At 49.2% G+C, this 20,135-nt stretch overlaps 1 protein-coding gene across 5 annotated transcripts in view; it reads right to left on the bottom strand.

The window, feature by feature from the left end:
- The window catches only part of FLNB (filamin B), a 139,008-nt gene extending 127,491 nt beyond the window's left edge, over nt 1-11,517 (bottom strand). For all 5 annotated transcript variants that reach the window (XM_027121189.1, XM_027121190.1, XM_027121191.1 and 2 more), the window contains exon 1: nt 11,079-11,517. In XM_027121189.1, coding sequence (XP_026976990.1) covers nt 11,079-11,370 — 292 coding nt within the window. In that variant the 5' untranslated portion in view covers nt 11,371-11,517. The remainder of the gene's footprint in view (nt 1-11,078) is intronic.
- Nucleotides 11,518-20,135: the final 8,618 nt, after the last annotated feature.

Genomic DNA, 20,135 nt, shown 5'->3' with positions numbered 1-20,135 from the left:
GGCCCTTACTGTCCGCCAAGGGCTGCATCAAATGCTTTACAGGGAACGTATCATTTATCTTCAATAATACCAAGAGTGGGGTACTAATATAGCTTGGGGCTTAGAACCTCAGAGAGGTCAAGCATCTTGCCCCAAGTCTCCCAGCAGGGTCTAATGGACCCATACTCTTAAGCACCCTCAGGAAATGGCTCAATCTGTACTAAAAGGGGTTTACATTCTATCTCCTTTGCCTCAAACGAGACCAAGACAGGATGATTCCCTGGGCCAGGTGTCCTGAGGGCTGTTGAGAAAATGATGTCTCCAAAAAACCAATGAAGACCTCAGGGCTGCAGATAATCTTCAGACATCTAAAAGTTCCCAGGCAGACAAGGGTGAACCAAGTTGCCCGACTGCATTGTTACGGCGCATAATTGAGACATATTTGAACAGCTAATGGAGCCTAGCAACTAAAAGGTAAAAGACTTTCTGTGCTGGGCTAATCGTGAGACAAGGTCACAATGTATCCAAAGATAATAACTATTATTAAGAGACCCTGGCAGTCCCACTAAAAGTTGGTCCTAAAAGCTTTTAAGAGACACAAGTGGCTGGCACACCCCCACTCCGTGGTTGACCAAAACATATTTCTAGACGAAGGGAGCTTTGCAAACAAGGAGGAGCCTCAACCAAGACCTCCAATTTTAATGCTGGCCACAGCTCAGCAATAACTCAAGGATGAATCTTATTACAACCATCCGTGTGACCAAAATGATTTCACAAAACGTTTCCAGTCCACAGCCTCTTTTTTCCTGAGAAAATGCATCTCCCTCTTCCCCATTCTGACCAAAAGGACGCTGAAAGCAAAACTCCCTAAAAACAGAAAAAGATTGGTTAAGATTTTTCACAAATGATGTTTTTTCTTTATATTTCTCTAAGTTCTTGCAATTTTTTTTTTTTTTTTTTTTTTACAAAGAACTACAAATGCAACTGTTCAATATTAAATAACTTGTTAGAAGTTAATTTCGAAGACATGCTGAGCTGATGGCTTTCCTTTGGGGACTGAAATCTCAGGTGAAGGCTTGAGTCATAGTCTGCCACATACTCACTAGCTGATCTGGGCATGCCTCAGTTTCCTTGTCTGTATAGTGGGGGTTACCACAATAACTACCGCTCCTGGTTGCGATGAGGTTTCATTTAGCTATTACTGAGAAACATTTATCCCAATGCCTGGTACTATAGGTGCTTGATATATATCCCCTTTTTTTTTTTTTTTTTTTGCGGTACGTGGGCCCCTCACTGTTGTGGCCTCTCCCGTTGCGGAGCACAGGCTCCGGATGCGCAGGCTCAGCGGCCATGGCTCACGGGCCCAGCCGCTCCGCGGCATGTGGGATCTTCCCGGACCGGGGCACGAACCCATGTCCCCTGCATCGGCAGGCGGACTCTCAACCACTGTGCCACCAGGGAAGCCCTATATTCAGTATTATTAACAAAACTATTACTATGATCATAGTGACTCTCAGTGGCTTCCTTTTATAAATTCACATATCTAAGCCTCACACGTCAACCCGGAAAAGGCCTTGTTCTCTATCAGCTGACGTAAATCATAGATATTCTAAGTCAACAATGACTGTGAAGTGCCGAGTTCTTTAAATTCAGCATCACTGTCCCAAAAAACGAGGTGCTCTACTGGGACCCCAGACCCAGTTGTCCCCTTCAAATAATTCCCATTTCTTTATAAGCTGCAAAGGACTATGATTTTGCATTTTTTGAAAGCAAATATATTGCAAACAAGTCAAAGTACCAGCCTTATTCTTCAAACCATCTATGCTAGAGGCTGTTTATTTATTTGATAAGTTATTTATTATATTCCTACTAAGAGCCAAGCTCAGAGCCCCAGAGGTAAACAAGAGATACAGCGCCTGCTCTTGGAGCCGTCGTGACCCAGTGGGAGAACAACACAGGCAAGTCAGGAGATCAATACAGTTTAGTAAGCCATGAAATGGAATGGCACTGGGGGAGGGGGGAGCTGTGGGTGTCCAGGAGAGGGTCTCACGCCCTCCAACCTCGGGTGTGACTCCCCATGCCTGTCAAACAAAAGTGCCAAGAAAAAGGGACAATTATGGCAAGAGATGCGTGCCCCACAGGAAGCGTAACGTGACACCTAGATCATTTCCTGTAAAGGACTCCCCAGCAGGAGAGGCATTCCCCAGGTGCCAGCTTGCCTCTTTTAGTGGAGATGAGGAATGTGACAAGCCATTGCCCAGGTGCTTGCAAGCCAGGATCCACCAAGGCTCCTTCTCCCAGAACACTTTCTGGGTTCTGCCCCCCGGATGGCTTGGGAGCTGCACTGAGGGGCTCCCGGTCCCACAAGTAGCATACCCTCGGCCTTCCAGCCTCTGCCCCTTCTGACAAGGAATCTTATAAACAGAACCCAGAACTCTGTTCAATTAACAGAACTGCCAAGTCACAAAGGCCTTGTAGGGTCTGAGCCCCAAGGCCTCAGCACCTGAGGTTCCCTAGGATGGCAGGGCCTGGTCCGCCACCTCTGGCCTGCTTTACCCCACCAAGGGAACAATAGCTTTGTTCTTGAGCAAGAAGCACCAGGCTGAGCCATGCTCCCAGCAGGCTGCAGAAGGCCAAATAATTCTTGTTTCCCCGGAATATCTGTTAAGCACTTCAGGGAGGTGCACACAAGCAGTGCAGTACCAGCATGATAAGAACTTGATTATTTTCTTGGGGGGTGCAGGGGAGATTGGAGGAATCTGATGTTAGCCACTGAGAATCCTTTCATCCCCCAGGCTACGCGGGAGGCCTGCCGCTGCCTGGGTCACAAGCAGCACGAGGCAGAAAGCAACACCACTCCTGTTTGTCAGAGGAAAGCTGACTGCTGCCTGCCTCTTCTAATCTCAAAATCTTAATTTATGGGACGCAGCGAATTTACACTGTCTCTGCCACAATCCCCACCCATTTCCCCGTAGCTCGAAAGCCAAAATTCCACAGTGTTCCAAATAATCCAACCTCTTTGGTTGCCTGTATATCTGAACGGAAATTCCAGAAAAGTTGTCTGGCATGGCAAAAGCTGACCAGCCTTATGAAAATACCCAGAAAGGTGACCCATTTAGTCAAAAGAGCTTTCAGATCTCCATGAGAAAAGGAATTCATGCCAGCATAAAGGGCCTTCAGAGAGGGAGAACAGGAGTGTTGTGTTAACGCCCAGACCTTTCAACAAGCCAGCCCTGCAATTTCTGGGGAGGCTGAGCACCGAGACGGCCGGCCAGACCAGCTTGCTCTCTCAGGAGCTGCGCTGCAGGAGAAGCCCTTGGGGATACAAGTGCAGCCCCGGAGCACACAGCTCGGTGCCACGGTGCACAGCAACGGACCTGCCCACAAGTCTCCCTGAACGTGAGTGGGAGCCGCTGGCTTGGATTGGAAGCAGGCAGCCATTTGTAACAGGGCTGCCAGACTGATAAAGGTCGAGTGCCAGCCGGGAAAGAAAGCTTCTGCTCAGCGGCAAGCACAACCCAACACACCCTCCTGCCGGTTAATGTTTACAGGTAGCAGAAGGAAACGATGTGGGGTGGGGTCACTGCTGACTGAGCACAGCTGTGCCAATGTCGACTGTCACCAAGGATCTCCCAGCATAGCTGGACCTCAACAAACTCCACCCATCCACACCCATAAGTGGTGGGCACTGCAAACCCCACAGGACTGCAGCCAGGAGGCACCCCCTCACCTCTGGCTTCCAGGCCTCTCAAAGAAAGCCCTGCCTGGCTCCCCAAAGCAGACCTTCAGCTGGTCCCTGCTGTCCAGACCTGCAGTGAAATCACTGCCCCTGAAACCAAACAAAGGCAGGGAAGGAACAAGAGAGCTGTCTCCAGAACTGGGAAGAAGACCCCCCATTAAAGCTCTATGATACCGGAAACAGTGAAGCAAATCGGCCCGCAAAAGTTTTGTTTTGTAGAAGGAAATTTCAGTTTCACATTAATCAAGTTCAAATGATTAGTTTCAAGCAAAATAAAAACGAACAGGACTAAAGCAGTAGAAAATCTCTCACTACAATATATCTATTTTACTTTACAAGTGTGAAACCCAACTTTAACATTAAAAAAAAAAATTTAAAAAGGCACTGTACCGTTTAATGCAGGCAAGCATCATGCCTGGCATGTGAAGTGAGGCATATTTGAGCCTCAGTTTTCTCACCTATAAAATGGAAATAGAGGGCTTCCCTGGTGGCGCAGTGGTTGCGAGTCCGCCTGCCGATGCAGGGCACACGGGTTCGTGCCCCAGGCCAGGAAGATCCCACATGCCGCGGAGCGGCTGGGTCCGTGAGCCATGGCCGCTGAGCCTGCGCATCCGGAGCCTGTGCTCCGCAACGGGAGAGGCCACAACAGTGAGAGGCCCGCATACCGCAGAAAAAAAACAAAAACAAAAACAATAAAATGGAAATAGATATAAAGCCACTCATTTTGCAGGGTTCATAATAAGGATTGGAAGTAATAAAGGTATGGCACTCAGGACAATGCTTAGCACACAGTAGGCATGGGGAAACACTAGAAACTATTGAATATGTTAGAGGATGCGTGTGCACACACTGCCATTTGGTACACAAATGGCATCATCGTGTGCATTCTTGGTACCAAGGATAGCCAAGGAATATGCAGAGGAGCACAGGTGTCCTCCTTGCCAAGCTGTCCACCTGTGCCAGGTTTTGATGATGGGGGAAAGGAGGAAGTCAACACTGTCAAAATAAACTCTCTTCCTACAACACGGACTCAATTTCCCAAGAAAAGTAGCTAGGCACCTTATAAATTCCAGACCACTTTTCAAGCCCAAAAAGAAGAAAGTACTGCTGTTTACCATCCAATAACCTGAGTCAATCTGGTGATTATCGAACATGTTTAATGAAGAACTAGATTTACAACAGTGATGTAAAATGGCTTCTAGTAGAACACCATGAAAGGCAGTTTTAATCTTTTTTAAGAGCAGGAAATAGCATGCATTTAGATGGAAATGGCTCATTCCATTGGATTTATTCATTTGGTTCAACTTGTTGGGGGAAGGGGTTATAATTTTAGATCTACCTCTTTAACAGAGGACAATTAAAGATGAAACCTAAATGCAGAATAATAACAATGTGGAAAAAAAGAAAAAGAAAATGTAGACATGCAGGCCCTCACAGGGCCTCCACATAGTGTATATGTACCCCAAGGGTGCACAAGATAATCCATCGGAGCACAGGAAGAACTTCTGTTTGGACTTGTTATCTAAAAAGAAACTAAGCTCTACCGCAGTAACATTTAATATACAGACTGACGGGTGGCATAGGTATACAGCTTATAAATGTACATATATGAGGACAGGGCTCGATTTTTTTTCTTGGCAGGAATGACTTGAGCAACAGTGGAGAGATCCCCAGATTAGATGATCCATTTCAGCTGGGTTCACCTACCTTACGCCCAAGCCCCCTCAAGGAAGATGCTTGATTGGCAGCCTCCAGCCTCAAAAGGCCCTTTGTGAGTCAGCCCCTGCCTACCTCTCCACCACCCCTCCAACCTCCACCTGACACACTCTTCTACTCCTGTGCTCGCCTGACTAACTGTCTGCTCACCTGCCTTATTCTAGTAAAGCTTTAAGTCTCAGCTTAACAGCCCGTTCCTCCAGGAAGCCCTCCAGACAGCCCAGTTCAGCCTGAGGGAAGGTGCTCTTCCTCCCCAGAGGGCTTGTCATTTCAATCCTTGCTACTCACAGGGTGGTCCACAAACAGCAACTAGGAGCTCCCTGGAAGAGCAGAATCCAGGCTTCACTCCCCCTAATCTAGTGAATCAGACCGACATTTTTACCAGACCAACATTTTAAAGTTCCCAGATGATTCATGTGTGCCTGAAGGTTTGAGAAGGACACTCCCTGGTGACTTGTCTCTCCTCTGTGTTCAGCAGTGTGTAAGGCAAGCCGGGGACATGACTCGCATTATTCCTGTGGCCCTAGCACTGAGCCTGGCTCAGAGTTTATCTTTCATATTCTTGTTGAATGAGGAAAGAAAGAAAAAAAGGATCTTGGGGGACACCTTCATTAGAGGTTCCAAGCTGGGGGAAGGGAATAGCTAACACACCATACGACAGTGGCAGGACTGGCCAGAGGATAGACGGAAGACAGAGTCCATTATACTAATAATGACAACACCAGCATTACGCTGTAACTTAAACAAATCAAATATAACGCTCTCAGCAACGCTAAGATAGGAACTATTATTCTCCTCCATTTTACAGATGGGGAAACTGAGGGTCGGAAAGGTCAATGCACCGGATCAGAGTTGCACAGCTGTTAGGGGGCAGAGTGGGGATTAGAATCCTGGCAGTCTAGCTTCAGGCTATACTAGCTTCGGGTATGTGCTGACCCGAAGGCTGCTTATAGAGAAAGCAGGATGACTGACGAGGTACCCTGGCCACGCAGCCACTACAAGCAGGGCCCAAAGGTTCCGAACCTGAGCATCCGCTGCCCAAGGAGCAAGGCAGCCATCCTTAACTAACCCATGACACGGCCTCACAGCACAGAACGAGGACCCTCCTCCCCGGGTGGAGGGTGAAGGGGGAGTGCCCAGGAGACATAGTTTGGCTCCAAATCAAAGCTCTCCTTCAGCACAGACTCTCCAAGAATGAAGGCAGCTGCTGACTGGCATGCTGGCCCCACCGGTGCTGGAGGAGCCTGCAGAGGCCCAGCTGCCATCTGGAAATGATTTGGCCCAGAGATTCCTGAACCGGTGGGAGGCTGGAATGACCAGCCGCTCCGAGCTCCCATCCACCTCTCAGGAACAAAGCTGGTGTGAATGGGCCCTGGAGGCAGCCACAACATAACCAGGGGTCACCCCCTTCCAAAGAGGGGACAGCCTCTGGGCAGTCCATAACCCTATTACAGCAACAGGAATCAACATTAGCCAACCAAGCTGGTCTCCCCCGTGTGGTGCCGATTTTAAATGTCCTTTCAGCGTGCAAACCCTCCAGCGTGACTTTTGAGACTATTACTGGACAGCACCTTACTTATTTAACAAACACACAGCACCAACTATGTGCCACGAACTGTTCAGAGCACTTTAAAAAATATTAGCTTGTTTAGTTTTTATAACAACTTTTAAAGGAGGTAGTTATTATCCCCATTTAAGTTATAAGGAGACCAGTGCACAGAAATTTCTTAATAGCTACTTCGAGGCAAGTAGGATTTGAACCAAGAATCAGAGCTCTTAATTAGCTCACACCAATGTGTTACTTTGTTCCAAATGGCCCAGAACTTGTTAATTCTGACAAAGCATGCTACTCTGCTACCTTTTAAGCATTCTCTGGATATGAACTACATTGCCTGAAAGACACACTGGCATTTGCTAAGTAGTTACAGAAAAGAGCAGAATTTAGGATTATTTGTGCATTATTTTGGTCGGGGTGGGACACAAGGAAGGAAAACAGGGTGAGTGGTTGGGTGACCCACCACCCTGGAAACTCCACCCAGTGACCCGAGGTCTTGGGAACATACACCCCGCCCGCTCTGCGGTGCTGGCCTGGCACAGGTACCTTAAGCAAACATCAGGGTCGGACCACATCCTTTAAAAAGGAAAGAATTCCTTTTCGTAAAGGATCAAGCCAAAACACACCACCCAAACTTCTAGCCTGCCTTGATTGTCATTCTTGGGCTGGGAGACCCCTTCTTCTCCAAGTTGGCTGTGCTGCAGAAAGGCTTTTGGAAAAACAAGTAAATAAACCTGCCAGCTCCTGGCAGACAACTAGAATTAAAATATGCTGAGGCCTCACTATGAACTGCCCAGGATATAAGAAGGAACTTTAACTTGGGGATGGAGCCTAGGATGGGCCCACCTTACAAGGAATCACAAACGTGAACAGCCAGGGCTGTCTTTCAGGGAGTTGTAGGCAGAAAAGCCACAGTGCTCTGGCGACGTTTGACCACCTCATGTCACACAGCTGGCGCCTATAACCCAACTCTAATGATTCCCACAATGAAATACTGCTGGGAGTTATCCAGAGTATACAAAACCTTGTATTAGTTCAAAGATATCTTCCCAGATTATGGAACTGAAATGCTATCCTGTGAGTAGCAGGAAATCTCAAAAAAAACAGACCAAAAAAACCAGTGAAGACAAGGCGGCCATTCCCCCAGCAAATTCACCTCAACACAAGATGCAATATGCAACCTGAGTCTGCGCACCTCCCGACACGACACTCGTCTCACGGGCCCTCATCACAGTTCAGAGGACCAGCCTCATCCCTCACCTAAGGCCTTGCTTTGTTCGAGGCCAGACGCTCAACGTGTGGATGTCCAGCCACAACCCCAACACCCCAGACGTGCAAAACTTGGTGTTAACATGAGCTTTCTGAGGCGGGAAACTGGTTGTATTTTACTCATTTCTGACACTGAAAGGTAGGTCAGTTAAGGCTCAATTTCAACAACTCAGCAGACCTGGTTTACCAGCTGGGTGACCTCCACAAGTGACTTCCCTCCCGTTTCCCCAACTTTAAATGGACATACTAACACTAACAACCAGCACAGTAATAACAACAAACATTTTCTAAGCACTTGGCCAGGACTGGGGCAAGCGCTTAACCCTCCCAGGGACTTGCTAAAAGCAGATCATCATATAGACAAGGAAACCAGAACTCAAGGATTCAAGGTGGTGATCAATGGGGTAGGTGATGAACAGAACACGCTTAACACCGAGTGGGTGCCCCCAAATTGGAGCACGTGTCACTGTCAGCACAAGGTAACACAGCGTAGGCAGTGAAAGCTTGAACTGAAGTCCACGCTGGATGTGAATTTTTTCTGAAGGGCCTTTACTCACCATAGCCTCAGGAGCAGAGGGAAGAGGCCTCAGGCATTACCTGCTTAGGAGTCCTGGCACTTGGCAAGTTTCCCTCCAGCCTCCAGAGGCTGGAAAACCTGTTTGTTGTAAGGTCCTTCTGGAGAACACTTAGGCAGCCAATGACGGGAGTCATAAATGTGGTCACAACCTTTGACCCATGAATGCCACCCTGGAGAATATGATCCAAGAAGTTATTTAAAAGGAAAAAATAAAATAAAATGATGTAAATCATGGTGGGAAGAGGTCCATAGGCCACAACCAGGGAAGGGGAGGCGAACCCTGGCACGTCAGGACGATGGAAGACGCTAGGGCCTGGTTGGGTTCAGGAATGAAAATCATGAGGATCAAGGAGGAAAAGTAAGGGACCAGAAAAAGTCTAGAATGAGACCCCCAGTTTCGGGGCACTGATGCGAAGCCATGCTGGAGGCAGCTGCAGCCTCCATAAACAGTTGCTAAATTAGGCAGTCCAGGGTTTTCTGGTGCTGTGGTTTGGGTTTTGTTTGTTTTGTTTTGCTTTTTAAAGAGATTTCATGTCATGTTTGGATACTCCTGCTTTACTTTAAGTTTCTTTGTTCAGTTAATTAAATAAATATACAGTTTTAAAGCAAAGAAGAGATCCGAGTTGAGCCCAGCCAGCCCTTGAGATTCCTCCGAGGGAAAGCTGGTTTCTGCAAAGGAAAGAATTCCAACAGAAATCTGAGGTTCTCCTTCCCTCGTTACACGAGATGGGCCCACAAAATAAGACAGCGTGCCACCCGGCTTCCCTCTGCAGAGAAGCTGCCCTCGATGGGGAGGCTGACTGGGCTGTGGCAGCTGCCTGGACCCAGGAAGCAGCCCTACCTGCCAGGACAGGTGTGGGGGAGGACGGGAGAGAGGACGGAGGAGGCTCAGCCTAAAGGGAACCCGTCCTAGGCAGGAGAAAGTCCCAGCAGCCACACCCATGGCCCTTTCTTCCTGTCAGGGGGTCACTCTAAGGCCTGGTTTCCTCAGGAACAGACCTGAGACCCAGCCCTTGCTCCTCCCTGGCAAGAGGCTCACCTAGCAGAACACACACACACAACATAGGTGCACACACATTCTCTGCACACTTACATGCTCTGCACACACACTCTACACACTCGCACACTACACACCCCCTGCCCCTCCCATCACGGCCTCCACCCTCAGCAGCCTTGTGACCTTTCCCGAAGCCCTCAACCAGCCCAGGTCATAGTGGGACCTCACTCTCATTCTTCCTCCCCAGTTCCAGGGGGAGAGGAACCCGACACCAACTCCCTCCCTCCTCTCAGGAAGATCTTGGTGTGGGGAGGGCGGGGAGAGGAAGGCAAAGTCTCCTTTAATTGTCACCCACTTCCTTCAATTCTCCGCTAGACCCTCGCTAGCTTGGGCAAGCCCATTAACCCTCTGGACCTCCTTGTCTGTAAAATGGGTCTAATGACGCCCCAGCTCGCAGCATGTGTAAGGACCGAAATAAGGCTGTTGGAAGCCTGTTAGAAGGCTGCGCACTAGCTGGGACTCCCTACAAGGCGGCAGTTACTGTGACCACCACCATCTCTAAATTATACCTTCAGTGGCTGAGCAGCCGCGGCGCAGAGCCAGAGCTGAGCTGGGAGCAGAGGGAGCGAGGAAGACACACCCCCCCGAGGCTCCCCTTCCCACCTCGGGGACCCCACGCCTTTCGGCGACGGCGAGGTCCCCATCTCCACCTGGCGGGAGGGCCCCAAGTTCAGAGAACAGTCCCTCCCCAGGCCTCCCTACCTGGCCTCCGAGCCAACGCCCATTCCGCGGCCGCCGAGCGCAAAGGCCTGGGCGCAGCTGGGCGAGCACTCCGGGGAGCGTCTGACTAGGGCCCCAGCCCCAGGGACGGCGGACCAGAGGTCTCCAGTCCCCCAGCTCCCGCAGAGGCACCCCAGGTGCAGAGAAGTGCCACAGCCCCACCTCTCCCCGTGCGGCCCCGGCCCGAACCTTCAACCCACCGCCCCCCAGAGACGCACTGCCGGGGCGCACGGCGCGGAACTCTCACACGACAGCAGCACCCCAGGGGATGGCTCCCAGGAGGGGGCCTAGGGTCCCTTTGTCCTCATCCCTCGGGGACGACGTCCCCCGGCCTCGGAGCCCACACTCAGCCCGCGGCTGCTGGGCGCCGTGGGGTCGCGCGACAGGGAGCTTCAGCCCCCGCGGGGCGCACGCGCGGGGGCGCGAGGTGTACATCGCCGGCGCCTGGCCCAGCCAGGGCACTCACCGATGGACACGAGCTTGATGTTCTCACGGTCCAGGAACTCGAGCGCCACGGACACGTTCTCGAGCTGCATCTGGCGGAAGGTGGGCCGCTGGTGGTACTTGCGGTACATGTGCTTTTGGCTGAGCACCTCCAGAAGCGCGATGAGCCGCAGCCCGTCGCTCAGGTCGGTCTGCAGGTTCCCTATGCGTTTGTTCACGCACTTGAGGTGCTCGTTGCACCAACGCGTGAACGTGTTCTGCTGGATCTTCTTCCACGGCGCGTCCTCCGCCAGGTCCTTCTCAGTCACCGGCATCCTGGCGGCGGAGAGAGCAATATGCACAGCGAGCTGCCGGGGACAGGCGTAGGGAGGCCCAGGGGCCGGGGAAGCGAAAAACCGAAGCGGAGCGGGAGCGGGAGCGGGGCTCGAACTCGGTGCTTCCGAAGCCGCGGCCGGGGCTGCTCTGCGCTCGCCTGCCCGTGGCCGCGCGAGGCGTCTGGCCCCGCGCCTGCGCATTGAGCCGACCCGCCCCTGAAGCCCCGCCCCGTCCCAACCCTCTGGCGGGAGTTCCCGGGCCACGCTCTCCCCCTGCCGCTCAAAGAGGGCACTGCGTCCCGCGAACTGCAAGGCGTCCCGGGACGCCGCGCTCTGTGCTCACAGCCTCCGCTAAAGGAAGCTAGGCGGGAGACCCGCCAGGAGAGGGTCACCCGGTCCCAGAGTGAGGGGACGTGCAGAGGTAGGAACCTGGACAGAATGGGCAGGGACGGCCGTCTGGTTCACGGGGGAGGGGTTGGCGGGGAGGGGTATTTCATCCACCTACAGGTTCAGTAAGGTTCAATAAGGGCTTTATTGAGCTCCTGCTGTGTGCCAGCCTCTGTGTTAGGCGCTGGGGACACCGTGAAGGAAATGGACAACTTACATTTCATCTTAACTAAACTCATATGAATTATAATATCATTCATAGCATTTATTGAGTGCCTACTCTATGCCAGCCTTCTTAGCGCCTGCCAACCAATGGTAAATAAGAAAAATTTATAACTTAACCTTGAGGAGCTCATAGACTAATAGGAGAGAAAAGTATAAATCAACTATCACAGACAGCTTAATGGTACTGATAGAAATGAACAACAATTTGCTGTGTATATTAGTTTCCTAATGCTGCTGTAACAAATTACCAAAACTTTGTCTTTGAAAAAACCACACATTATTGGCACTTCCCTGGTGGTGCAGTGGTTAAGAATCCACCTGCCAATGCAGGGGACACGGGTTTGAGTCCTGGTCGGGAAGGATCCCACAGGCTGCAGAGCAACTAAGCCCGTGTGCCACACCTACTGAATCCCTTGCACCTAGAGCCCATGCTCTGCAACGGGAGAGGCCCACAGAGAAAGCCTGCGCGCAGCAACAAAGACCCAACGCAGCCAAAAATAAATAAACAAACTTCAAAAAAAACATACATTATTATCTGTAGTTTATAGAGTCCCTCACAGGTCTCACTGAGCTAAAATCAAAGCAATTGGCAGGATGCATTCCTTTCTGGAGGCTCTAGGGAAGAACCCATTTCTTTGCCTTTTCCAACTTCTAGAAGCTTCCCAAATTCCTTGTCTGAGGCCTATTCCTCCAACTTCAAAACCAGCAACACCAGGCAGAGTCTTTCTCATGCTGTCATCTCAGGTTATCCACAGTCACATGTTCCTCTAATTCTTTTTTTTTTTTTTTTTTTGCAGTACACGGGCCTCTCACTGCTGTGGCCTCCCCCGCTGCAGAGCACAGGCTCCAGACGCGCAGGCCCAGCGGCCATGGCTCACGGGCCCAGCCGCTCCGCGGCACGTGGGATCCTCCCGGACCGGGGCACAAACCCGCGTCCCTTGCATCAGCAGGTGGACCCCCAACCACCGTGCCACCAGGGAAGCCCCCTCTAATTCTTTTAAGGACCCAGCTGGGAAGAGGGGTTGGGCAGGATGAATACATATCAAGGGCTTCCAGCCCTAGGAGAAGTCAGCAGATTTGTGGTGACATTCTGTAACAGGTCATTTGTATACAAGGTGAAGTGCTTTCTTCAGACAGATTGCTGCACTGGAAATGCTCAAAACCACCTTGGGGGAAAGACAGCATTGCCTGGCCCTGGCCCATTGTTGGGATCAGTAACTATCTGAAGTCTCATTCCCCTCCTTAGTGGTTAAGTGAAGACACGTGCTGGAGGTCAGCTGATAAGCACTAGACAAAGCTGGACTTGTACCTGGGTTTAACGCCAAAGTCTGTACTACGCCTCAAAGACCCCATGCTGTTCCCAGCCTGGGCCTTGCCTTTGTCCACACAATCTGAGCAACAGATTCACTAGAGGCAGTTTAGGTAATCTTACTTACCCCATGCCCAAGGCTTCTGGTTCCTCATGCTTTCCTCCATCCGAAGGCATCTATCAAAACTTATCAGCCAGCGTCTCACTCTGAAGGGGACCTCCTCCCTGCTAGGTGAGACTGGAGCTAATGTGATCAACTCAGCTCACTCAGCAGCTGATAATGTACTAAGGTTCTCCTTTCTTACGAGATATTTCTGTTTTCACCAGGTCTTGACACACATAACTAAATAAGTTCTGCATCTAAATATCCAGTCCACTTCACTCTGAGCTGAGACATCCCTGTCTTAGGATGAAGCTGGTGATTCTCTCCAGTCAATCAGAAGACACTTAAGAGTTCCCTAGGAAGCAGTTTATGGGGAGTGAAGGGGATTCAGCAACCTTGGTGGAGGAGGGTGGTCAGTGGCTTTGGTGACAAGGAGAGGAAGCAGAAAAGGTCTTCAAATGGCTCTTTATCAATATGTGATAAAAGATGAGGGCTGAACAACTCAGGGCAGGCATTTCTGCAGGGAGCGTTTTAGCCAATGCATTCCACAGTTTTGCTGACAAGGCCTTCACTTCAAACACCCAATCTGTTTTCTAAATTTTTTTCCTAGGCTTCTTTGATCTCTTCTTGGTAGAACCATCCAGAATGGAAGAGTATAGGGAAGAGAAAGGTTCAGGCTTTCGGTGTGAATTCTGGCTACCCTGGCTCGATGACCTCGAACAAATAACCTCAGCAAGCGTGTTTTCTCATCCGGGAAATGGAGCCAACACATCAACTCCTGGGGTTATTAAATAATGCAAGCAAAACTCTTAGCAGAGTGCCTGGAATACCATCAGCGCTCAATAAATGTAACTGAAAACTGGGCAAAATTAACAGAGACTTCTCAACCAGACGCTGAAAAATCTAGAATTAGCTGCATTTTCCCAGACTCCAGTCTGTCTCTGTAAGAAGCCAAGGCTCCTCTCCATGTCTGTTACCCACAGATGTTGACACCAATCTGTTCCAGCCCCGCGAGATCCCAGTCAGAAGGAACTGACAAAGAAAACATAAGTCGAGCAGTAACCCCTACATGTCAGGATGGACCTGACAAGACAACAGCAAATTCACAGACATCCACAAGGAAGAGTCTACCTGTACCTGAAGATGAACATCGGGTGGAAGGTTGGAGCACTGTGAGCCTGCTTCTCAAAGTTGTGCGATTTGCCAGGTCAGCCCATGGGAGTAGGATTGGAGGGAGCTCTTCTACCCAGGCAAGCGTGCAGAAGTTCCTCCAATCCCACTTCCAGGCCTTTGCTCAGGCAGTCCCTCCGTCAAGAGTGCTCTCATCTCTCCCCTCCAACTTGGAAAAAGCGTGCCCATCCCCCAGTCCCCTCACCCTCACAGCTTGTGTGGTCCCAATGCTTGTTTTATGCTGAAGTTTACTTGCTGTTTTCACTTGCTGAAGGAGGGCAACTGTCATCTCTGTCCCCTTGCAAGATGCAAGGGTTTTAAGACATAACAGAGCCTGCACTGTCCAACATAAGTATGATGAGAGCCACACTGTAACTTTAAATGTTCTAATGATACCAAAGAGTTATTAAGTACCCTTTAAAAAGTAAAAGGAAAAAAAAAAAAGTAAAAGGGAGCTTCCCAGTTTCCCTCCCTGGTCTGGGAGCTAGATCCCACGTGCACACCGTACGTAACAAGGAGTTCGCGTACCACAACTAAGGAGCCGGTGAGCCACAACTAAGGAGTCTGCCTGCCACAACTAAGACCAAATGCAACCAAATAAATTTAAAAAAAAAAGAGGTGTAATAATAATAGTGGTAGTATAGTTGTAATAGTAATAATAATAACAGAAGCTTCTGCTTCTTAAGTAGTGTTATTCTCATTTAATCATCACAACAACTCCAGGAGGTGTTGTTATTATCCCCATTTTACAGGTAAGGAAACTGAGGCTGAGAGAAGTAGTCATATGCCTAAGGTCACAGAGTGACAGAGACTGGATACTAAGTAAAGACTAAGAAAGGCAATAGTCATGATTAAGAGCAGGGACCTGCAGCTGCCCCTGACTTTATTTCCTTACCTGTAATCTACATTAACAATGTACCTCCTAGGAGTTTCTGACAAATGGGAAGCTAGATGTATAGCACTTAGCATGTACATGTCAGCTGAGAGAGCTGATACTCCTATTATTGTCATGATTATGTGACAATGTGAGTGGACATCAAGGAGGAAGACTGAAAGTTCCAGGTTTGGAAGCCTGCTTTCCAAAGGGAACAGAGGCGAAGACGAAGAACCAGGACTTGCAAAATAAATTTCTGTTCTCCCCAGATGCATCTTTCCCCCAGGGCAGGGTCCTTCTCAGCTGTAATTTTACACCAATGTCCACACCCTGCCAGAAAGAAAGAGAGCAAAATGTAAACGAGAATATTTGCTCTGTCTCCACCCCCTAGAGAAAGAGGAGCTGGTTCTCTTCGCAGCTCCCTGGAGAAGTGGGAGGGTTCACGCTCCACTGCCAGCCCCGACTGCAAAGGTCCTGGGACCATGTGAGTGGGGTGCTGGAAGGAAGCCCACTCTGGTGGGGAGAGCAGGGAGGGCTGCTGGGAGATCTGGCCTTCCCCCAAAAAAGGTGGCAAAAGGCAGTAGCAGCGTGCAGGGGCCCCACTAGCCAGCCCTGCCCTGAGATTAGGTGAGGCTGCTACTGGGAGAAGGCACAGATCTTCACCCCACTCACCCACCTCCTAAGGTGGAAATCAAAATGGGCAGAGCAGTGATCACGAAAGCCATTCTTTACTGGATTCACACAATGGGCTACGTGACTGTGGTTTTAGCTCTATTCTCTCCTTTGATCCTACAGCTGTAGTAACTGGCCACTTCCTAGTGCTAGATACTAAGCTAAGCATGTCCGTGAGTTATCTTTCTTAATCGTCTCAAAAACACTGTGAGCTTGGTGCTATTGTTATCAGCCCAATATTACAAGTAGGGAAATTGAGGCTGCAAAAAAAAAAATCAGTTCACTTTCTCAGAGTCCCTTGGGAATGAGGTGTCAGATTCTGGATTCAAACCCTGGTCTCACCAACTCCAGAGGCCAGTTCTGAGTCTCTAAGCTCATCAGGCTCTCAGAGCCCACAGCCCTGACTTCCAGGAGCACAGTTCGTCCAGTGATGGCAAAGGAATGAAGGCAGTGGCCACTATCCACTGAGCATCTGTGTTGTTCATTCAGCAGGTGCGGGAGTCAGGGTCTGCTGAGGACCTTGGCTTCCTCCCTCGAGGCCTTCCCTTCCCAGCCCAAGGTGGAACTCACTGCCCCATACTGCACCCCAGACTTGCTGGAATCACCAAAAAAAAGAAAAAAGAAAAATTAGTTTGCAAATGACTGGGCCCTCTTCCCCACACAGTCTGGCTTTGGCTTCTTTGGCAGATTTATGTGTAGGTCTGGTTTGTTTTTTTAAAGTGCAGACAAATGCCACAGGGCACTTTTCAGCTAAAGAAAACCCTGTCTAGCCGCTGCTCACCTGGCAAGCCCAGTCTGTCTTCCAACTGGAACAGAACTGCCCCTTTGTGGATGGCTGGACAGCTGACAAAGCCCTTTTCCATCCTTATCTCATCCACTCCCTCCGCCCCCACTGCTCCGCGGGCCAGGATTAGTAGTATTACTCTCAGAGCACTCAAGGACAGGGACTGTTTATCCCTAGGGTCTAAGAGAGTGGAGGCACTGAATTGCCAGGAAGGAGGCTCCAGGCCACGTGGTTAGCTAGAGGGTCAGAGCTCAACGTTGTGTCTTCTGACTCTAAAGCCTTCTCTAGGGCTCCTTTTGGATATTCAAGGGTGTTTACTGCACTGTCTGTAACAGCCACGTGCCCCTTACTGGTGGGTCCCTCATATGCACTGTAGCCTTGCTCCTCCGTGTGGTCCCGCCAGCAGCTCGGGCAGTACCGGGGGGTGTGCAGAACCTCAGGTACCACCCTGGACCTGCTGAATCCAAAGCTGCAGTTTAACAAGATCCCCAAGGCGATTCCTGTGCTCATGAAAGTTGCTAAGTCCCACATTACAGTACGTCCATCTGGTGGACCACCTTGCCACATTTTACAAAAGGATGTGATGGACCTACATAGGCTGATGTAAAAGGATCTCAGAACTTATTGCTACGTGGGAAAAAAGAAAAGGAAGTTACAGATCAAAATGAATTTGTATGATTCAATTTGTAAACACATTAAAAAAAAAAAAAACACTAGTACACGTTAATATATGCACAGAGTTGACCAGCCAGGCAGCCTATTAGGGTGCTAGTCTAGAAGGGGAACCCCAACAGCACTGAACTAGATCAAAACACAGTGCCAGTTAACTCAGGTTTCCACGCGGGACAGACCTGTGGTAACCAGGAGGGAAATAGCCTCCTCTGGGGGAAACTAGAACATTCCCTTCTTCGGCACTAGGAGCAACTCTAGGCTGTGCCACCGTGCCAGAGTCCAGCTCAGCTAGGCGACGATTCTCTCAGGTCCGTGGTCTGTCAGCTTAGTCCTTGGTCAGAGATGTGTGCCTCCCAGAGACCTAGTGATCTGTTAGTGCGTCACCTGAATCTTAGCCCATAATACAGCCCCCAAGAAACTGACTGCTTAGACTTCCCTGGTGGTCCAGTGGTTAAGACTCCGTGCTTGCAATGGAGGGGGCACAGGTTCGATCCCTGGTCAGGGAAGTAAGATCCCACATGCCACGTGGCGCGGCCAAAAAAAAAAGGAACTGACTGCTTGGACGACTGCAATTCCAGGGCAATTCCAAGTAAGTTAAAAGGTCAGATTTCATTCTGTGTACGTAATAAATTCTTTGTTTCAAAAAAGAAAGAGGAATGATCTATTTTATTAACAGAAAATCAGTTTCTCCACATCCTGCCTAAGTAAATTTTGAACCACTGTTTTTAAAATATCAAGTTGAGGGGATGCCAAATTATAAGCCTGCCCAGGGCACCTCTGTGTCTCAGTCTGGCTCTGTATGTGCATAAAAAAAACAACAACAAAGAAACCTTGGAAGGATTTATAGGAAACAGTTAAGCAGGCCAATCACTAGGAGGTAGAATTATAAGAAGTTTTACTTTTTACCTTAACGACTTTCTTTCTTCCTTAAATGTTTTGAAACATGCACTGTTGGTGGGAATGTAAAATAGTAAAGCCATTTTGGAGAGCGGTTTCTTCAAAAGTTAAACGTATGATCCAGCCATTCCACTCCTAGGTAATTTACCCAAAGGAAATAAAAGCATGTGTCTATAAGAGGACTTGTCCTTGGATGTTTGTACCAGCTTTATTTGTAATTACCCAAAACTGGAAACATCCAAAGGTCCATTTAACAGGTGAATGGATGAACATACTGTGGTGCATCCGTAAAATGAACTAGTCAGTACTCAGCAGTAAAAAGTAAGGACCTACTGCCACACACACAACATAGACGAATCTCAAAATTCTTATGCTCAGTGAAAGGAGCCAGGCAAAAAAAGCACACATACTGTGTGATTTCATTTATGTAAAACTCTAAAAAATGCAAGCTATTTATAGTGACTGGACAGCAGATCAGTGAGTGTCTGGGGATGTAGGGGGTAAGTGGGGAGGGATGGGAGGGAGAGATTACAAAAACGTATGAGGAAACTTTGTGGAGTGATGGATATAGTCCTCATTTTGATCATAATAATGGTATCATGAATATATATTTGTGTGTGTGTTTACGGGTATGTGCGGGTGGGTGTGTAAAAACATCACATTATGCACTTCAAATATGTGCCGTTTACTGTAAGTATATCAAAACAAAGAAGAGAAGAGAGAAAAGAAAAGAGAGGTAGGGAGGGAGGAAGGGAAGGGAGGGAGGGAGGGAGGGAAGAAGGGAGGAAGGAAGGAAGAAAGGAAAGAAAAAAAACAAGTCTTTTTTAAGTTTATGAGTAGCAAAAAGCAAAGGCACACCCACATTAAAATGTGTGCTTTTTCACTTGTCAATCTCCTGGTCTCCTCTACCTATCATTGCAGAAAATGCATCAAATGTGATCTTTAATTCAGCTCATTTTAAGACTATCTGTTCCTTTCTCTCCCCCATGTCCCCCACCAAGTGAAGCGGAATCCTGCTAAAATGGAATCAGATAAGGTTTCCTCGCTCCACTATGGCCCCCAGCTTCTCCCCATGGAGGTTACAGGCTGCAAGGAATGTGATGGCATGTTTAGTTTGGAGCAGACTTTAGCCAGTAAATACACTCTCAGCTCAGACCAGAATCAGCTGTGATAGAAGATAGGCCCTTCCAAAATAGCTGGAGGTCAGTCCTCTGTCCAAAAGCTCCATGTAGATCTTTAACAGTGAGGAGAGGGGAGGGGAGGGGAAGGCGGTAACCACAGCATTCTCCTGAGTATCACTGGAGCCTAACTGGGAAAGCTCTTGGCTACAGAAACTCACTGAGGAGTAACAAGAGAACAATCAGAACATGGCTGGCCAAGCTTAACGAGGTCTCTGATGGTCCCCCGTTCTCCAAGTGTGAGAGGTTTGCACCTCTGTTGGCCTCAATGGTTGACCAGCCATGTGATCCCAAGTTGGTTAGGACCAGAGGGAATCCACTGGACCAGATGGCTTTCTAGAATGCAAAACTCTAGTAACAATGATAATCATGACATCTGGCGCTGAGCACACATCTATTGGCACGTTTAATCCTTACACAGCTCCATGAAGTAGGAACTGAGTCCCAGAGAGGTTAAGCAAGCATCCTGTTAATAGGTCTGACTCCAGGGCCCA

This window comes from Aethalodelphis obliquidens, unplaced genomic scaffold, assembly GCF_003676395.1.
Source record: "Aethalodelphis obliquidens isolate GAN/ISIS:26980383/991018 unplaced genomic scaffold, ASM367639v1 scaffold22, whole genome shotgun sequence".
In the NCBI taxonomy this organism is placed as follows: domain Eukaryota; kingdom Metazoa; phylum Chordata; class Mammalia; order Artiodactyla; family Delphinidae; genus Aethalodelphis; species Aethalodelphis obliquidens.
The sequence above is the reverse complement of the archived record's forward strand: the minus strand, read 5'-3'. Positions and strand labels throughout refer to the sequence as shown.